Source organism: Phycodurus eques, chromosome 11 (genome assembly GCF_024500275.1).
Source record: "Phycodurus eques isolate BA_2022a chromosome 11, UOR_Pequ_1.1, whole genome shotgun sequence".
Lineage (NCBI taxonomy): Eukaryota > Metazoa > Chordata > Actinopteri > Syngnathiformes > Syngnathidae > Phycodurus > Phycodurus eques.
The window spans coordinates 26,308,293-26,326,602 of NC_084535.1; the positions used below are offsets into that span (position 1 = coordinate 26,308,293).

The 18,310-nt window shown below is 44.3% G+C and overlaps 1 protein-coding gene across 5 annotated transcripts in view; it reads right to left on the minus strand.

Moving 5' to 3' along the window:
* The window catches only part of vps8 (VPS8 subunit of CORVET complex), a 253,578-nt gene that overhangs the window by 57,280 nt on the left and 177,988 nt on the right, over window positions 1-18,310 (minus strand). For 2 of the 5 annotated variants that reach the window (XM_061690460.1, XM_061690458.1), the window contains 4 exons: window positions 14,903-14,992; window positions 6,310-6,356; window positions 6,082-6,226; window positions 365-454 (listed from right to left, as the gene is read on the minus strand). In XM_061690460.1, coding sequence (XP_061546444.1) covers window positions 365-454; window positions 6,082-6,226; window positions 6,310-6,356; window positions 14,903-14,992 — 372 coding nt within the window. The remainder of the gene's footprint in view (window positions 1-364; window positions 455-6,081; window positions 6,227-6,309; window positions 6,357-14,902; window positions 14,993-18,310) is intronic. The other 3 variants (XM_061690463.1, XM_061690461.1, XM_061690459.1) reach the window with 2 other exon arrangements.

Genomic DNA, 18,310 nt, shown 5'->3' on the forward strand with positions numbered 1-18,310 from the left:
ACGATCATGTTAATGAGTGACATGTATAGTAATTTATGGCAGAGCAGGGGTTTGTGTGTGTGTAAGAGAGAGCGAGACAATGAGTGGAAGAGATGGGGGCAGTTTCTGTGTGCCCAGGAGCATCAAACGGGGGAATACTGGCACAACTGTCCTGGACCCCTGGCAGTCCCCCTGCCCTCCCAACCCCTGTTAACAAAGAATTTATAGAACGAAATCTCAGATCGCACCGTGTGTGCCCTGTGAATGATGCGGCTCTTTGCAATAATACAGTAAAAATTGTGTCTCTTAGCCTCTGACTGGCTGGCCACCGCTGGACGAGATGAACAACTACTTCCCGTTAGGTATTTTCTATTAATTATAATACCTCCAACAAAACTGTAAATGCTCCATAAAAGTCTCCCTTCTTCTCTAGAAGATAACCGGTAGCTTCACTGTGATGGTACTTCTCAGTGATCTAAATAGAGAGAAAGAATTATATAAGTTAGATCAGTGAATGATACAGGGCGGGGCATAAAGGACAGATGTTTTTTAAAAACTCACAAAATAATAAATGGTAGCTGCAAATAAATTTTATTGACAGTGTGTTTTTTTTTTTTTAAGTAGTATTTGAGACAATCAAGGGTGGAAAACCACCTCCATCATGTGGTGTCCGTTTTCATTGATGCATTTTTGAAGGCGTTGATGAAAGTCTCTCCAACATTACTCTGTTGATTTGGTCTGTGGTCTTTGTTCTTGTATAATCTGTGTTACACTGAGATGATAAATAATTTCTTTGTGCCTGAATTGTGACAAAGGCACATGCCTATCCAACGTGTGGTTTCAGCAGGATGGGGCAACACCCCATAGCCAAAGCATCAACGGCCGTTCTTTGTCCTCATTTCCAGGTTTTCGAACACTCCTTGGCCCCCCTCGGTCGGCTGATTTGTCCATGTGTGATTATTTTTTGTGGGGACACCTCGAGGCACGGGTGTATGCGCATAGCCCCCATAACACTGGACGAGTTGAAGGAAGCTATTTGCGTGGAAGTCACCCAAATCAACAGAGCAACGTTGGAGAGAGAAACAGACAAAACCAACACATTGATGTCAATCAAATTTGTTTGCAGCTACCATTTAGTATTTTGTAAGTTATTCAAAAATGTCTGTCCTTCCTGACCCACTCTGTATAAGTTAGATGATACTTTAATACAACTCTCAATTAAATAAGTTGAAAATTGCATACAAGAATAAAGTACATAAAGATAATGCAAGAATTATATACAACCCCAATTCCAATGACGTTGGGACATTTTGTTAAACAAAAACAGAATACAATGATTTGCAAATCATTTTATTAAGTTAATACACTACAAAGACAAGCTATTTAATGTTCAAACTGATCAACTTTATTGTTTTTAGCAAATAATCATTAACTTAGAATTTTATGGCTGCAACACGTTCCAAAAAAGCTGGGACAGGGTCATGTTTACCACTGCGTTACATCACCTTTTCTTTTAACAACATTCAATAAACGTTTTGGCACTGAGGACACTAATTGTTGAATCTTTGTAGGTGGAATTCTTTCCCATTCTTGCTTGATGTACAGTTTCAGCTGTTCAACAGTACGGGGTCTCCATTGTTGTATTTTACACTTCATAATGCGCCACACATTTTCAATGGGAGACAGGTCTGGACTGCAGGCAGGCCAGTCTAGTACCCACATTCTTTGACTACGAAGCTACACTGTTGTAACACGTGCAGAATGTGGTTTGGCATAGTCTTGCTGAAATAAGCAGGGGCATCCATGAAAAAGACGTCGCTTGGATGGCAGCCTACGTTTCTCCAAAACCTGTATGTACCTTGCAGCATTAATGGTGCCTTCACCGATGTGTAAGTTACCCATGCCACTGGCACTAACACAGCCCCATACCATCACCGATGCTGCCTTTTGAACTTTGCGTCCATAAAAGTCCGGACGGTTCTTTTCCTCTTTAACACAGAGGACACGACGACCACAATTGCTAAAAACAATTTGAAACGTGGACTCATCGGCCCACAGAACACTTTTTCACTTTGCATCAGTCCATCTTGGATGAGCTCGGGCCCAGAGAAGTTGGCAGGGTTTCTGAGTGTTGTTGTTAAATAGCCTTTGCGTTGCATAGTCGAGTTTTAAGTTGCACTTACGGATGTAGCGCCGAACTGTATTTACTGACATTGGTTTTCTGAAGTATTCCTGAGTCCATGTGGTGATATCCTTTACACATTGATGTCGTTTTTTGATGCAGTGCCGCCTGAGGGATCGAAGGTCACGGGCATTCAATATTGGTTTTCGGCCTTGCCGCTTACATGCAGTGATTTCTCCAGATTCTCTGAACCTTTTGATGATATTATGGACTGCAGATGATGAAATCCCTAAATTCCTTTTAATTGTAAATTGAGGAACATTGAACATTTATGTTTTAACACAACGTCCCAAGGCGGCACGGTGGACGACTGGTTAGAGCGTCAGCCTCACAGTTCTGAGGACCCGGGTTCAATCCCCGGCCCTGCCTGTGTGGAGTTAGCATGTTCTCCCCGTGCCTGCGTGGGTTTTCTCTGGGCACTCCGGTTTCCTCCCACATCCCAAAAACATGCATGGTAGGTTCATTGAAAAACTATAAATTGCCCGTAGGCTGTGAGTGCGAATGGTTGTTTGTTTGTATGTGCCCTGCGATTGGCTGGCAACCAGTTCAGGGTGTACCCTGCCTCCTGCCCGATGACAGCTGGGATAGGCTCCAGCACGCCCGCGACCCTAGTGAGGAGAAGCGGCTCAGAAAATGGATGGATGGACAACGTCCCAAATGCATTGGAATAGAGGTTGTACATCAAATAAAATATCTAATTATGTAAAAATTTAAATTTTACTAAGATCTAGTCAAGTTGAAGTCGTGTGTAAAATCCAATAATCAATTACTAGGGTACAAACATTAAAAAAATGTTTTTTGTTCATCCATCAATCTTCTTCCGGTTATAGGGGTCGGGTCGCGGGGGCAGTTGCTTTAGCAGGGACACCCAGACTTCCCTCTCCCCAGCCACTTCATCCAGCTCTTCTAGGGGGATCCCGAGGCGTTCCCAGGCCAGCCGAAGGACGTAGTCTCTCCAGCGTGTCCTGGGTCATCCCCGGGGTCTCCTCCCGGTGGGACATGCCCGGAACACCTCACCAGGGAGGCGTCCGGGAAGCATCTGAATCAGATGCCCCAGCCACCTCATCTGGCTCCTCTCGATCTGGAGGAGCAGCGGCTCTACTCTGAGATCCTCCCGGATGACCGAGCTTCTCACACTCTCTCTAAGGGAGAGGCCGCACACCCTGCGGAGGAAATTCATTTCGGCTACTTGTAACCAGGATCTTGTTCTTTCGGTCACGACCCACAGCTCGACCATAGGTGAGTGTAGGAACGTAGATCGACCGGTAAATCAAGAGCTTTGCCTTTCGGCTTAGTTCCTTCTTTACCACAACGGATCGATACAAAGTCTGCATCACTGCAGACGCACAGATCTGCCTGTCGATCTCCAGTTCCATTCCTCCCTCACTCGTGAACAAGACACCAAGATACTTGAACTCCTCCACTTGGGGCGGGATCTCATCCCCGACCCGGAGAGGGTACCCTTTTCTGACTGAGGACCATGGTCTCAGATTTGGAGGTGCTGATTCTCATCCCAGCCGCTTCACACTCAGCTGCGAACTGCTCCAGTGAGAGTTGGAGCTTGATGAAGCCAACAGAACCATATCATCTGCAAAAAGCAGCGATGCAATACTACGCCTCGGCTGCGCCTAGAAATTCTGTCCATAAAAGTTATGAACAGAATCGGTGACAAAGGGCAGCCTTGGCGAAGTCCAACCCTCACCGGAAATGAGTCTGACTTACTACCAGATATGCGGACCACACTCTGACTCCGGTCATACAGGGACCGAACAGCCCGTATCAGGGGGTTCTGTACCCCATACTCACGAAGTACCCCCCACAGGACTCCACGAGGGACACGGTCGAGTGCCTTCTCCAAGTCCACAAAACACATGTAGACTGGTTGGGCGAACTCCCATGCACCTTTCTAGGACCCTGCCGAGGGTGAAGAGCTGGTCCACTGTTCCACGGCCAGGTCGAAAAACCACACTGCTCCTCCTGTATCAGAGATTCAACTTCCCGACGGACCCTCCTCTACAGCAACCCTGAACAGACCTTACCAGGGAGGCTGAGGAGTGTGATCCCCCTGCAGTTGGAACACACCCTCCGGTCCCCCTTCTTAAAAAGGGGGACCACCACCACAGTCTGCCAATCCAGAAGCACTGTCCCCGATGCCCACGTGATGTTGCAGAGGCGTGACAACCAGGACAGCCCTGCAATATCCAGAGCCTTGAGGAACTCCGGGCAAATCTCATCCAACCCCAGGCCTTGCCACCGAGGAGCTTTTTAACCACCTCGGTGACCTCAACCCCAGAGATAGGAGAGCCCGCCTCAGAGAACTCAGACTCTGCTCCCTCTTGGGAAGGCGTGTCGGTGGAATTGAGGAGGTCTTCGAAGTATTCTCCCCACCGGCAGCAGCGCCCCATCCCCACTATACACAGTGTTGATGGTGCACTGCTTCCCCCTCCTGAGACCCCGGATGATGGACCAGAATTTCCTCGAAGCCATCCGGAAGTCTTTTTCCATGGCCTCACCGAACTCCTCCCATGCCTGAGTTTTTGCTTCAGCGACCACCAAAGCTGCATTCCGCTTGGCCAGCCGGTACCCATCAGCTGCCACAGGAGTCCAACAGGCCAAAAAGGCCCGATAGGACTCCTTCTTCAGCGTGATGTTATCCCTCACCGTTGATGTCCACCAACGGGTTCGGGGATTGCCGCCACGAAAGGGCACCAACCACATTACGGCCTTAGCTCCGGTCGGCCGCCTCAGCAATGGAGCCGCGGAACATGGTCCACTCGGACTCGATGTCCCCCGCCTTCTGTCGGCCGTGGAAGTCGAAACTCCTTATAACAGGGGATTCTGCCAGACGTTCCCAGCAGACCCTCACAATACGTTTGGGCCTACCACGTCGGACCGGCATCTTTCCTCCACCATCAGAGCCAACTCACCACCAGGTGGTGATCAATTGACAGGTCCGCCCCTCTCTTCACCCGAGTGTCAAGACATGCGGCCGCAAGTCCAAGGACACAACCACAAAGTCGATCATTGAACTGTGACCTAGGGTGTCCTGGTGTCAAGTGCACGTGTGGACACCCTTATGCTTGAACATGGTGTTCGTTATGGACAAACTGTGATGAGCACAGAACCACCTCTCTGGTTCTGATCGGGGGGGCCGTTCCTCCCAATCACGCCCTTCCAGGTCTCACTGTCATTGCCCACGTGAGCATTGAAGTCCCCCAGCAGAACGATGGAGTCCCCAGCGAGAGCGCTCTGCAGCACCCGCCTCCAAGGACTCCAAAAAGGGTGGGTACTCTGAACTGCTGTTTGGTGCATAGGCACAAACAACAGTCAGGGCCCGGCGTCCATCGGGGTGAACCCCAACGTACAGGAGCCGAGCTGGGGTGCAATAAGTATACCCACACCTGCTCAGCACCTCTCACAGTGGGTAACTCCAGAGTGGAAGAGAGTCCAACACCTCTCGAGAGGACTGGTACCAGAGCCCAAGCTGTGCGTGGAGGCGAGTCCGACTATTTATAAACTGAGTCCATTTTTTGTCGTCATCATAAGTGGTCTTTGAGCCGTGCTTTGTCTGGTCCCTCACCTAGGACCTATTTGCCATGGGTGACCCTGCCAGGGGCATAAAGCCCCAAACAACTTAGCTCCTACGATCATTTGGACACACAAACCTCTCCACCACGATAAAGTGACGGCTCAAGAAGGCTCTTAGTCCAACTTTCTGAATTCTGAACTGAGAAATTTTCTGAATGAATATGCAAAGAAATTGAAAAAAATACGACATCTTGTATTAAGTATTTCCAGCACAGTGGGGCAAACTAGATTTTTTTCCATTTTCCATTTCTGTAATTGCTGTGATAAAGTGATCTCTAAAGATTAATATTTAAATATTTGACCGATTAACAAGAAACATGAGATTTTCATACTTGTATGGCCTCCTCCAATCGATACTGCTGTGATGTTTGGAGGAAATTCAAGAGCTGTTGGGGGGCAAAACGGCACAACAAGTCCAGCAGATGCTTGTGAAGTTCATGTTCCGTAGGTAGGGTCGTCCCTGGATAATGACGTTCCCTAAAAACAGTTGTGTGAAAGGTGAACTGATGTACGAAATACAGATAGAAACGGAAGGTTTGTATGAGAACAATGAAGCAGACCGTAACTCCAAGAATGAGCTCAAAAATTGTAAAAGCAGCTCGCCATCCTGTAAAAGAGGAAAAAGACAAAAAATACTTGTAAAATCTACATTTCAGAGGGAGACACATCCATTAACTCTGTACTAAACAAACTTGATGTATAGCAAGCTTTCCTCTTTACATCAGAGGATTTTATCAAAATGAATGCATCTGTTTATGATCGACTGCTGTACTTCAATTTGTTGAGGCTCAAAGAAGATTACTGTAGTCACCTTCAGTTGTTGTTAATAAAGCATTGTCAAGCAAAACATACAACAGTGGTACCTTGAGATACGGGGTTTCATTCATTACGCGACCAAGCTCATAACTCAAAACACATTTTAAATCTTTTCCGATTAAAATTAATGGAACGACACTAATATTAGTCATTTGTTGCGAGGCTAAAGAATATGACGTGAGTACCGTTACAGTCTGTCAGTGTTGCTGCACCGTTTTGTGTTCAATTTGTTGCTTAAAGCAGTGACTCTGAAATGGTGGGTCAGGTCCCAAAAGGTCACAGACCCATTAAGGGTGTGTCACAGACTGGTAGTAAAGAATTACAGGGGGTCCTTAGTTTACAATGACACGAACATACAACACCCAAGCAGTTCACATTTTCATGAGTTATTTGTCGCAATAAATGAGTGGCCCCACACCCAGCGAAAACGTCCCAGGGGTGTGTGCCTGCGGACACATGCAAGTAAATTGACACCGTTTCGCATGCACAATTGCTGTGCCTGCACCACGGTGGATGAGAACCCCACCCAATCAATCGAGAAGCGGAATCGGGCCCAGGAGTCCAACTGACAGCAGCCCGGTGGCCGGGACGCATCCCACACCGAGGGACACAGGACATTCGTGAATTAGCCTGTTACTAATTTTTTCTCTTTGCACCTATTCTTTGAAAAACATCAGCTATTCAATGTTTATATATATATATATATATATATATCTCACACACACAAAGTCCTCTCCAAAAGTATTGGAAAAGTATTGGAAAGGCATGGTCAATTCCTTTGTTTTTCCTCTCTTTTCCTTTGACTACAGTTCAGAATTCCATCTTTTATTTCATGGCATTTACATCGACAGACCCTTTCCAAAAAACGTGAATAACATGGAAAAGTTTATTTATTACCATAATTCCATTCAAAAAGTTAAACTTTTATACACACAAACATACACACACACACACACACACACACGTCTTTATATACAGACCCTTTCCAAAAAATTACAATATCATGGAAAAGTTTATTCATTTCATATCATTTCATAATTCCATTCTAAAAGTTAAACTTTCATAGATTATAGATTCAGGGCCCACAATTTCAAGTACCGGTATTTATTTGTTTATTTTCACATAATTTGGGCTTCCAAATCATAAAACCCACGAAATCAGGAATTCAAAAAAAATTTAATACTGTGAAGAAATCACCATTTACTTCTCAGTTTTTGTCGGAAAAAAATAAATTAGGGTCACATTAAATCAATCAAAATATGGTACTTTCAAAACGGTATGTTAATCTTCAATACTTGGTTGGGAATCCCTTTGCTTTAATCACTGCCTCGATAGGCCGTGGCATTGAGGTAATTAGCCTGTGGCATTGCCTGGGAGTTATGGAAGTCCATATTTTCTTGATGCTTGCTGTCAGTTCTTCTTTGTTTTGTTTGACGAAATCTGCATCTCCATAACTTTTCCATATTATTTTTTTGGAAAGGGTCTGTAGATGTGTTAAACAACTCAGGACACAGCACCTTTTGTTTGAAGCCACCCACTTTTCAAGTGAGTAAAAGAATTGGAACAGACTATTAAATTACCATATTTTCCACACCGTAAGGCGCCCTCAATTACGGGGTCTATTTCTGTACTTAAGCCATACATAAGGCGCACCGTATTATTCGGCGGATGCTAAAACAAGTAATAGAAGCAAAACAGTGAGATTGGTTGAACTTTATTTTACTATACTCACATTATTTTTTGATCAATCTTTTGTCACAAATCCATCGAAGTCCTCATCTTCTGTATCTGAATTGAACAGCTGGCCAATTTCGCCATCAAACATGCCAGGTTCCCTCTCCTACTCGTCGGAGTCAGTCTCGTTGCCGGGTGGGTGTTCAGCAATGATGCCGGTTTTCGCGAAAGCAAAAGAAAAACAGTCGAAGCAGATACCTTAGCCCAGGCATCCACAATCCATTCACATCTGGTGGCGTAACTCGCCCGGCGCTGCCTCGCAGTCTTAGTAAAGGTGTGTTTGCCGTCTCTGATCTATCGCTCCCATGGCACTCGCAACTTCACTTTGTTTACAGCAATGTCCAGCGGTTGGAGTTCACTAGCAGTTGCTGCGCCACAGTAGTCCTTGCGCTGATGGCGAGATGGAACCTTTTCATAAATCAAAAGCACCAAGACAGTCCTCCTTGAAAGTTTTCGATCTTCACGTTATTGCCTTCAGTCAAATGGTGACTGCAGAGACGCTTCATTTTGATTTTGAATGCTTGATTTTGAATTCTCTCGCGGCTGCGCTATTCCCATTTACAACCGATAACTACTGATAACGCGTAACTAGAACTAGTAGACATTCCAACAGCTTCTTCCCTCTTGCGATCAACTTCTTAAACACCTACCCGACAATTCCATTACAACATGCTGGCAATTTTTTGACTTGAGTTCGTTATCACATTTCTGTGGAGCCAATTATACATTACTCGTGCATTCACTGTAGTTGTCTCGCCAGGCTGCTCTATTTGCATATCTGTTGTTGACCAATACTGGCCACTCATGCCAGAGTCGCATCTGCTCCATTTGCACACTGATTGTCTACAACATTTGCACAACCAACATTGTCCCAGATGATCGCACTACTCGTCATTTTAAACCGCATACACTCCTTGAAGTCTCGGCGCCCTTTGCACAATAGTCATTGCACCGGACTATTGCAATATTAGTCATTCGAACTGCTCTAAGTGCGAGAGGACTCTGCATCTTTTTGCACAATTGTCAAAAAAAAAAAAATGTACTGGCATTACCAGATAACTAGCAACCCTTTACTGCTCAGTGACTTTTTTTTTTTTTTGTCAATGTCTTTATGTCTCAAAAGTGTTCTCTGTCAATTGACTGTCTGTTGTCGTACTAGAGTGGCTCCAACTACCGGAGACAAATTCCTTGTGTGTTTTTTGGACATACTTGGCAAATAAAGATGATTCTGATTCTGATAGCCTGTAGTTTGAATTGTGCCTCGTAAACATGTCTCGTCGCTGATGCCATTTTCGGGGGTTCTTAGCGAAACAAATGATGTTTAGCTAGTCCAGTATACCTACCGGAGGCGTGGCGCAGGTAAACATAAGTACTGTACCTGGCTTTACGTAATGTTCTCTAATTGGTTTATCACTGCCAGCGTACGTAGTGTACATATTACGTCCCTATGTCGGCGGGAAATGGTTCGACAGTCAATGAAGCGGAGCGCTTACCAAACTCGCAAAACGAAATTTTTTACAGATTACTGTGCACACATAAAGCGCACCGGATTAAAAGGCGCACCATCGATTTCTGAGAAAATTAAAGGCTTTTTAGTGCGCCTTACAGTGCAGAAAATACAGTAACTTAAAGTGGATAACATTCAATATTTGGTGGCATAACCCTGACTTGCAATAACTACATCAAGCCTGCGACTCACTGACTTCAACAGACTGTTGCATTCTTCATTTGAAATGCTTTTCCAGGACTTTACTGCAGCCTATTTCAGTTCTTGTTTGTTTCTGGAGGTTTCTCCCTTCAGTCTCCTCTTCAGGAGGTAAAATGCATGCTCTATTGTGTTAAGGTTGCTGGAGAGGAGAGTCCGTTGAATCTCAGATTCAGGAGGAGCAGTGTGGTTTTCGTCCTGGCCATGGAAAAGTGGACCAGCTCTACAACTTCGGCAGGGTCCTTGAAGGTGCATGGGAGTTCGCCCAACCATTCTACATGTGTTTTATTGACTTGGAGAAGGCGCTCGACCATGTCCCTCTGGGAGTCCTCTGGGGGGTGCTTCGGGAGTATGGGGTACCAAACCCCCTGATATGCGGTGTTCGGTCCCTGTACGACCAGTGTCAGAGTTTGGTCCGCATTGCTCGTAGTAAGTCGGATTCATTTCCAGTGATGTGGAAAACATTATATATATATATATATATATATATATATATATATATATATATATATATATATATATCACATATTATTTTTATATAACCTTTGCAAGTTTTATTGCTCCATAGCTCTTAGCACATTACTTCTATGTGTCCTTGCAAATGTGCTCAGGACTGTTTTGACTCCTCTCTTTTTCTCTTCCGTTCTCATCCTCTGCATGCACTCATTCCCATAAAGATAAGTTTGAGTGCAGCTGGACAATGCTAATTGTGTGAGAATGTTGTGGGAATGGCAGGTGTATATTTTTTTTTCCCGTCTCTCTCCTGTATAACGAAGGTGTTTTTTTTTTTTTTTATTTTGCTTGTGAGGGGTAACAACTCGTGATGACTTGTACCTTTTCCTCTCTTTGCAAAGATTTCTCTCTTTCTTGTAATAAAAACCCACAAAGACAAGATTGTTTCCTTCCTTATTCTGTCAGAAAAGGATTTGCCAAAACACCAGTGAGGGTTGGAAGAAAGGCTGCCCTTTGTCACCGATTCTGTTAGTAACTTTTATGGACAGAATTTCTAGGTGCAGCCAAGCCATAGAGGGTTTCCGGTTTGGTAGCCTCAGTATTGAATCTCTGTTTTTTGCAGATGATGTGGTTCTGTTGGCTTCATCAAGCTGTGATCTCCAACTCTCACTAAAGCGGTTCGCAGCCGAGTGTGAACCAGTTGGGATGAAAATCAGCACCTCCAAATCTGAGACCATGGTCCTCAGTCGAAAAATGGTGGAGTGCCCTCTCCAGGTCGGGGATGAGATCCTGCCCCAAGTGAAGGAGTTCTTGGGGTCACGAGTGAGGGCAGAATGGAACGGGAAATTGACAGACGGATCGGTCCAGCGTCTGCAGTGATGCGGAGTTTGGATCGATCCATTGTGGGGAAGAAGGTGTGCTAAGCCAAAAGGCGACGCTCTAAATTTACCGGTCGAGCTACGTTCCTACCCTCACCTATGGAACTGTGGGTCGTGACCGAAAGAACGAGATCCCGGATACAAGCGGCCGAAATGAGTTTCCTCCGCGGGGTATCCGGGCTCTCCCTTAGAGATACGGTGAGAAGCCCCGGGAGGGGCTCAGAGTAGAGCCACTGCTCCTCCACATTCAGAGGGTCCAGATGAGGCGGCTGGGGCATCTGATTCGGATGCCTCCCGGACGCCTCCCTGGTAAGGTGTTCCCGGCACCTCCCACGAGAAAGAGACCCCGGGGATGACCCAGGACACCCTGGAGAGACTATGTCTCTCGGCTGGCCTGGGAACGCCTTGGGATACCCCCGGAAGAGCTAGATGAAATGGCAAGGGAGAGGGAAGTCTGGGCGTCGCTGCTAAAGCGACTGCCCAGACCCGACCTCGGATAAGCGGTAGAAAATGGATGGATGGATGGCTGTTAAAATTTACTGTATGTAAATATGTAGTATCAATGGATAGTAAGTCATGGGTGTGCATTATATGGGTAGAAGACTTTTCTTGGTGGTCAACTTTGGGGGTATGCATTATACCCGAGAGTGTATTTCACATGAGAAGTTACGGTATGTTAGATTTGTCAATAGAGATTTTGGCATGCGTAAGTGATTTCGGTAGGTCTTCAGCTGACACCATTTTTATTTATTTTTTAACCTCATTGAGCATCCTGCGCTCTGCTCTTGCAGTCATGTTTACAGGACTGCCACTCCTTGGAAGAGAACCAACAGTGTTGAACTTTCTCCATTCATAGATAATTTATCTTACCGTGCACTGATGAACAAGACTTTTAGACACTTTGGTAATCTTTTCTGGCTTTGTACCAGTTTATATGTAAAATCCTGACCTCAACCCGATTGAGATGCTGTGGCATGACCTCAAGAGAGCTTTTCACACCAGATATCATAGAAATCTTGCTGAACTGCAACAACTTTGCAAAGAGGATTGGTCCAAAATTCATCCTGATCATCATAATAAATAAACTAAAATGTTTAGTTTATTTATTATTTCATCATGTCATACACCAAAATGAGGTGCCCAGCCCTCATGGGCGTACAAAACAAATGTGAGCAATCAAGCAGTAAAGAAAACAACTCAACACAGTGTAGCGGACACACCATTCAAAAATGACACCCAGCACCCCAGTTCTCGGGCTACCGCTGCTCTCCCCGCCGAGGTAGACGACCACGGAGTGGCGAGATTCAACTTCGCATACAGACGTGAAGTGAATTACAAGCCAGGAGCATCAAAGTGAGACACAGACATCTGCTTTTGCACGCCGACGCTAAGTGAATTACCAGCACCAGGAGCATCAAAGCGGAGACAAAAGACACCTAGTTTTGCTCCAGAATGCTTAATTAATTAACTTCCACCACCAGCCAGCCCGTAGAACCTTCTCCCCCCTGCTCTGTACCCTGCCACTTGCCACCAGACAATGGACGGGGTACTCGCGACACCCACAGGCATCGGAACGCGACTGCAAACGCTGTTTATTTTGTGCTTTTCTGTATTGCGTCCATGTAGATTGCCCATGTTAGATTACATTTTCCATAAAATTCACTACCTGCATTGCTGTGTGAGTTTGGGTTCGAGGAAAGTAACCGCTGGCCGTCTAGAAGTGCAGCAACCTTCAGATTCTGAGACTGATAAAAAGGTTTCTCGGCACTTTCCCCAAATTTTATCCACATAAAAGTGACGTGGTGCCCCTTTTACTATATAATATAGCTTAATTTATAACGCTGTAATTTAAAATTACGCTAAACCGGAAGTAACGAAGGCGTCGCTTCCAGCTCATTCTTTTCTCCTAAAATAATTAAATTTTTATTAAACCCGTATATCCTACAACAGTAACTATTAGACAGAAACCAAATCAAATTTTAACAAAATGTTGCTAATTGGCCAATCAACCTTACAATGCTAAACAATCAACTTTAACTTCATAGTCAGGTATAAAGTGTCCTCCTACGCTGTTGAAAGATTTTCAACACAAATTGTGGAAGATGAAACACTGCGTGTAAACAAAAATTGGAGTCGTTCTTCATTGGACAAAAACAAATCAGGACCACCTGCAGGCAATTTTTTAAAAAAGCTGACATTTAGATGAATATGAATATGAAAACAATTGTTTGTGTGGTATTAGTTTAAGCAGACTTTTTATTCTTGTGATTTAGATGAATATCAGACTACATTTGCTCACCTGCCTTGAGTCACATATGATTTTAATTGATATCCCATTCTAAATCCATATGATTTAATATGATGTTTGTCTACCCTATGCAGTTATAACAGCTTTAACTCTTGTAGGAAGGCTTTCAACAAGGTTAAGGAGCGAGTTTATGGGAATTTTTACCATTCTTCTAGGAGTATACAATATTTGTGGTCACACACTGATGTTGGATGAGAAGGCCTGATTCAGTGTCCACTCGAAATCAACCCAAAGGTGTTCTGTTGGGTTGAGGGGTTGACTCCATGCAGGCCAGTCACGTTCATCCAAACCAAAGTCTCTCGTCCATGTCTTTATGGACCTTGCTTTGTGCACTGGTGCAAAGACATGTTGGAAGAGGAAGGGGTAATCCCCAAACTGTTTGACTTTCCATCACTTGGCAGGCTGAAGCATTTAGTTTCCTTTCACTCAGGGGCTAGTATTTTGGACATTTTGGGAACAGTTTGGAGATGGCCCCCTCCTGTTCCAACATAACTGTGCATCAGTGGACAAATCAAGGTTCATCAAGACATGGATGAGAGAGTTTGATCTGGATGAAGTTGAATGACTAGCCTGCACAATCCTGACCTCAACCCAATAGAACCCTATATAGTTTTGGATGCATTAGAGCGGAGAATGAGCCTCATCCAACATCAGCGTGTGACCTCACAAATGCGCATCTGGAGAAACGGTCATAAATTCCCATAAACACACTCCTTAGCCTTGTGAAAAGCCTTCCCAGAAGAGTTTAAGATGTTAAAACTGCAAAGGGAGGACCAATGTCATATTAAATCCTGAATGGGATGTCACTTAAATTCATATGTGAATCAAGGCAGGTGGGTGAAGACTTTTGGCAATATACTGTATGCGGTTGCTTTCATTAAATACACAAAGTGTATTCATCTTTTTTTTTTATGTTGACTTTGATAGTAAACTCGAACTGGGGGTGGCAATAAACCAGTTGAAGCCTCTTTTTTTGAAGAATTCTTCACTATTGCCAAAGTGCTGCTTACTGTGAAGTGAGTTGAGTTCACTGCCACCATACAGCGCTCATATCTCAAGTCTGAGCTTGCAAGTCAACGCAAAAAAACAAAAACAAACAAAAAATACAATCGGCTGAACGACGGCTCATATCCCAAGCCACCACTGTATCTATGAAAGGTAGATTTAGTTGTTTGAAAACTGTGTTGCAAAATGTCATGTGGCTAACTAGACAGGAAAATTTACAAAATAGAATAAGTCAATTTGAATTTATACCATACCGGAAGTTTACAAATAATTTGATCCACTTCTTCAACAAGATGAGACACAACCAGCTCAGCAGACTTGCTTTGATCAAGGATGATCAGTTCCTGTGAACATATGTTGGAAAGGGCATATTTAAACACAATCACTTGTAGTAAATAAGACATCTTTATAGGCATGAAATAGGACAAAAAACATAGGGAAAGTGACGTCAGGCATTTCTGCAGTCACACGACGCTGTGTGCGTCCGAGAGACAAACTCTTAACGCTTTCCTCTTGTATACTTACATTTTTTTTCTTTAACTTTCACCTTCATTTTTACTTTTTAAGACAATTTTGAATTTTTGAGAGCGGAGTAGCCCCGTTTTCGAGGTTACGAGCTCCAGTCGTACCCCTACCGGCCACCAACGAGGCTCTTTGGCTCCCACCGCCTTTGCCTCCAAAACTCCAACCACTTGCACCCTTCATCTTGAGAGGCTCTCCCTGCTAGAGGGACGTGTCCGCCAACTACAGCAGAATAGTGGGGTAACTGTAGATGTGGCAGGCACACCTAATAGTGTAGGTTGTAGCCAACCTACTAGCCCTGTTAGCAATAGCCCCAAACGGCTAGTTAACCGCGGCGAGCCTGTTCAGATTTATAAAAGATTCACTCCTTTAGCTAGTTCCATTCATACTCAGTCTACTTGCTCCCGCACACTAGTCATATGTGACTCCATCACTCGTAACAGCAAATCTTAAAAACCCAGCCACTGTAATGTGTATTCCTGGGGCCAGAAAACCCAACAGTGAAGCTAGCCTGGGAGAGCTGTCCCGCTTTAGGCCGAGACACCAGCGTGGGGCTAACAACACAAGCGAGTCGGATATAGTGATACATGTCGGCTCTAATGAAAAAAGGATGAGGAAATCAGAGATTACAAAGAGGAATATAGCCAGGATTTGTAATCTCGCCAGAAAGATGTGTCGGGATCGAGTAATTTTCTCTGGCCCCTTGCCTGAGAGAGCCAATGATGAAAGTTTTAGCAGATTATTCTCGCTTAACTGGTGGGTGGCTAGCTTCTGTAGCGTACAGGGACTGCAGTTTGTAGATAATTGGCCTTCATTCTGGAGGACTCCTGGCTTGATGAGGGCAGACCGCCTTCACCCTAACAGGGTAAGCGCCAACACTCATTCTAGAAACATAGATTACTGTTTAAGATTTCCATGACAGTTCACACGAGACGAAGCCAGGACACTAGCAAGCCTGTTAGAACGGGAGTGGAGTCTGTAATATTAAGGCTAACTAGCGCGATGCTGGACTCTAACGACACAACATAGTCCTATAATGTAGATTAGAGCGTCATACTATACATTCTGATCCACTACCCACTAATGCATTGGAGATTGTTATGCTTTCTACTGTGTGATGAGTTTAAGCACTCTTCCCTGGTTTGGTCTACCGACGACAAGTCGAGAAATAACTGCCAAATTCCTGCAGTATGAATCTCTCGCCGTGCCCACAGAAACTTGAAATATACTATGAGTTCGAGATGACGCAATCTTATTAATATTACTACTAAGAATACTCTGTGGACAAATAGCACCGATCAGCCCACTTTAATGAAAATCGGTCTTATCAATATTAGATCACTTTCCTCAAAACCTTGCTAGTCAATGATCTTAGACCACCATCTTAATATGATTGGGCTTTGCAAGACTTGGTTAAAATAAAATAAGTTCTTACCACTTCATGAGGCGTCTCCCCCAAACTTTGTGAGTCAACGTTACACATCCTTTTGACAAGGATGGGGGTGTCGCCCTCATCTCCAAATCCGTTTTCAACCTTAACACTATCCCAAACATCAACTTTAAAACATTCGAGGCTCTCGTTATGCAATCTACAACACCATTGCCCTTCTGTCTTGCAGCGGCCCTTACTCTGGCTTTTTAGATGAATTCTCAGAATTTATTGCTGTCTTTGTGACCCACGCAGACAATATATTAATCAGAGGTGACTTTAATATTCATATGAATTCCCCATCGGAACCACTTAGTGCAGCATTTTAGACAATAATTGATACTTTTGGTTTTGTGCAATTAATACATGAATCGACCCATAATAACGATAATACATTAGATTTGGTTTTAACCCGGGGCATTGCAATCTTAAATAACGTCATAAATTTTGAAGTCTTGACCCACTCCCATTGTTCTGACCACAATCAAAGCTACGTATAGCAACCGTAATATTAGTTCTTCAACTACTGCTGCACTCGCTGAGCTATTACCCTCAGTAATTGCCGCATTTCCTTTGTATGTGAGTCATATGTATAATCTCACAAATTATTTTAATGTCGAGAGCATTACTCAGAGCCTAACGCTCTTGACAATGTAGTGCCATTAAGTTCTAAAACCCGTCCTCAGAAATTTACTCCTTGGTTCACAGATGAAACCAGAGAACTAAAACAGGCATGTTGGATGCTTGAGCGCAAAGTGCGTGTGACTAAACTTGAGGTCTTCCGTCAGTCATGGGGGGGATAGTTAAATGAAATACAAACTAGCAGTTGGCATGGTGAGCGACTGGTTAGCAACTGCCTCACAGTTCTGAGGACCCGGCTTAAAATCTGGCCTTGCCTGTGTGGAGTTTGCATGTTCTCCCTGTACCTGCATGGGTTTTCTCCAGGTACTCCAGTTTCCTCCCACATTCCAAAAACATGCATGGTAGGTTAACTGAAGACTCGAAATTGTCCATAGGTGTGAATGTGAGTGTGAATGGTTGCTTTGTCTATATGTGCCCTGCAATTGCCTGGCGACCAATTCAGGGTGTACCCCGCCTCCCGCCCAAAGTCAGCTGAGATGGGCGCAAGCACACCCGCGACCCAAGTGAGGATAAGCGGTTCAGGAAATGGATGGATGGACAAACTAGCTCTTTTTTTCAGCTAAAGCTAATTATTCCCCCCCCCCAAAAAAAAATATATATGTCCAAATAAAAATAACGCTGAATACTTATTTGAAACAGTAGCAACGCTAACCCAAAAGTCGCCTACATCCTAGAGCTCCTCCTTTTCAGCTGTTGATTTCAGGCAATTTTTTTCCTAAAAAAATTTAGCTCATTAGGAATGAGATGAAGGACACCGTGCCTCAAACCCGGCCGGCTAAATTCTTCGATTACCAAGACTAATACCATTGTGGATACCCGTTCGGCTCGTCGCTCTCATTTTGAGAAATGATAATGGTAAATGGAAGTATCCCTTGACAGTATAAGGTCCCGATCCAATCATGTTTGACAATCGGGGTCGATCACGTGATTTTCAGATGAGGTCCCGATCCAATCACGTTTGACAATCGGTGTCGATCACGTGATTTTCAGCTGATCGAGATCGGGTGAAAAAGATCGGTTCTATCCATTTTTTTTTATTTTAAAGGTTATAAAGTGACAAAATAATCCA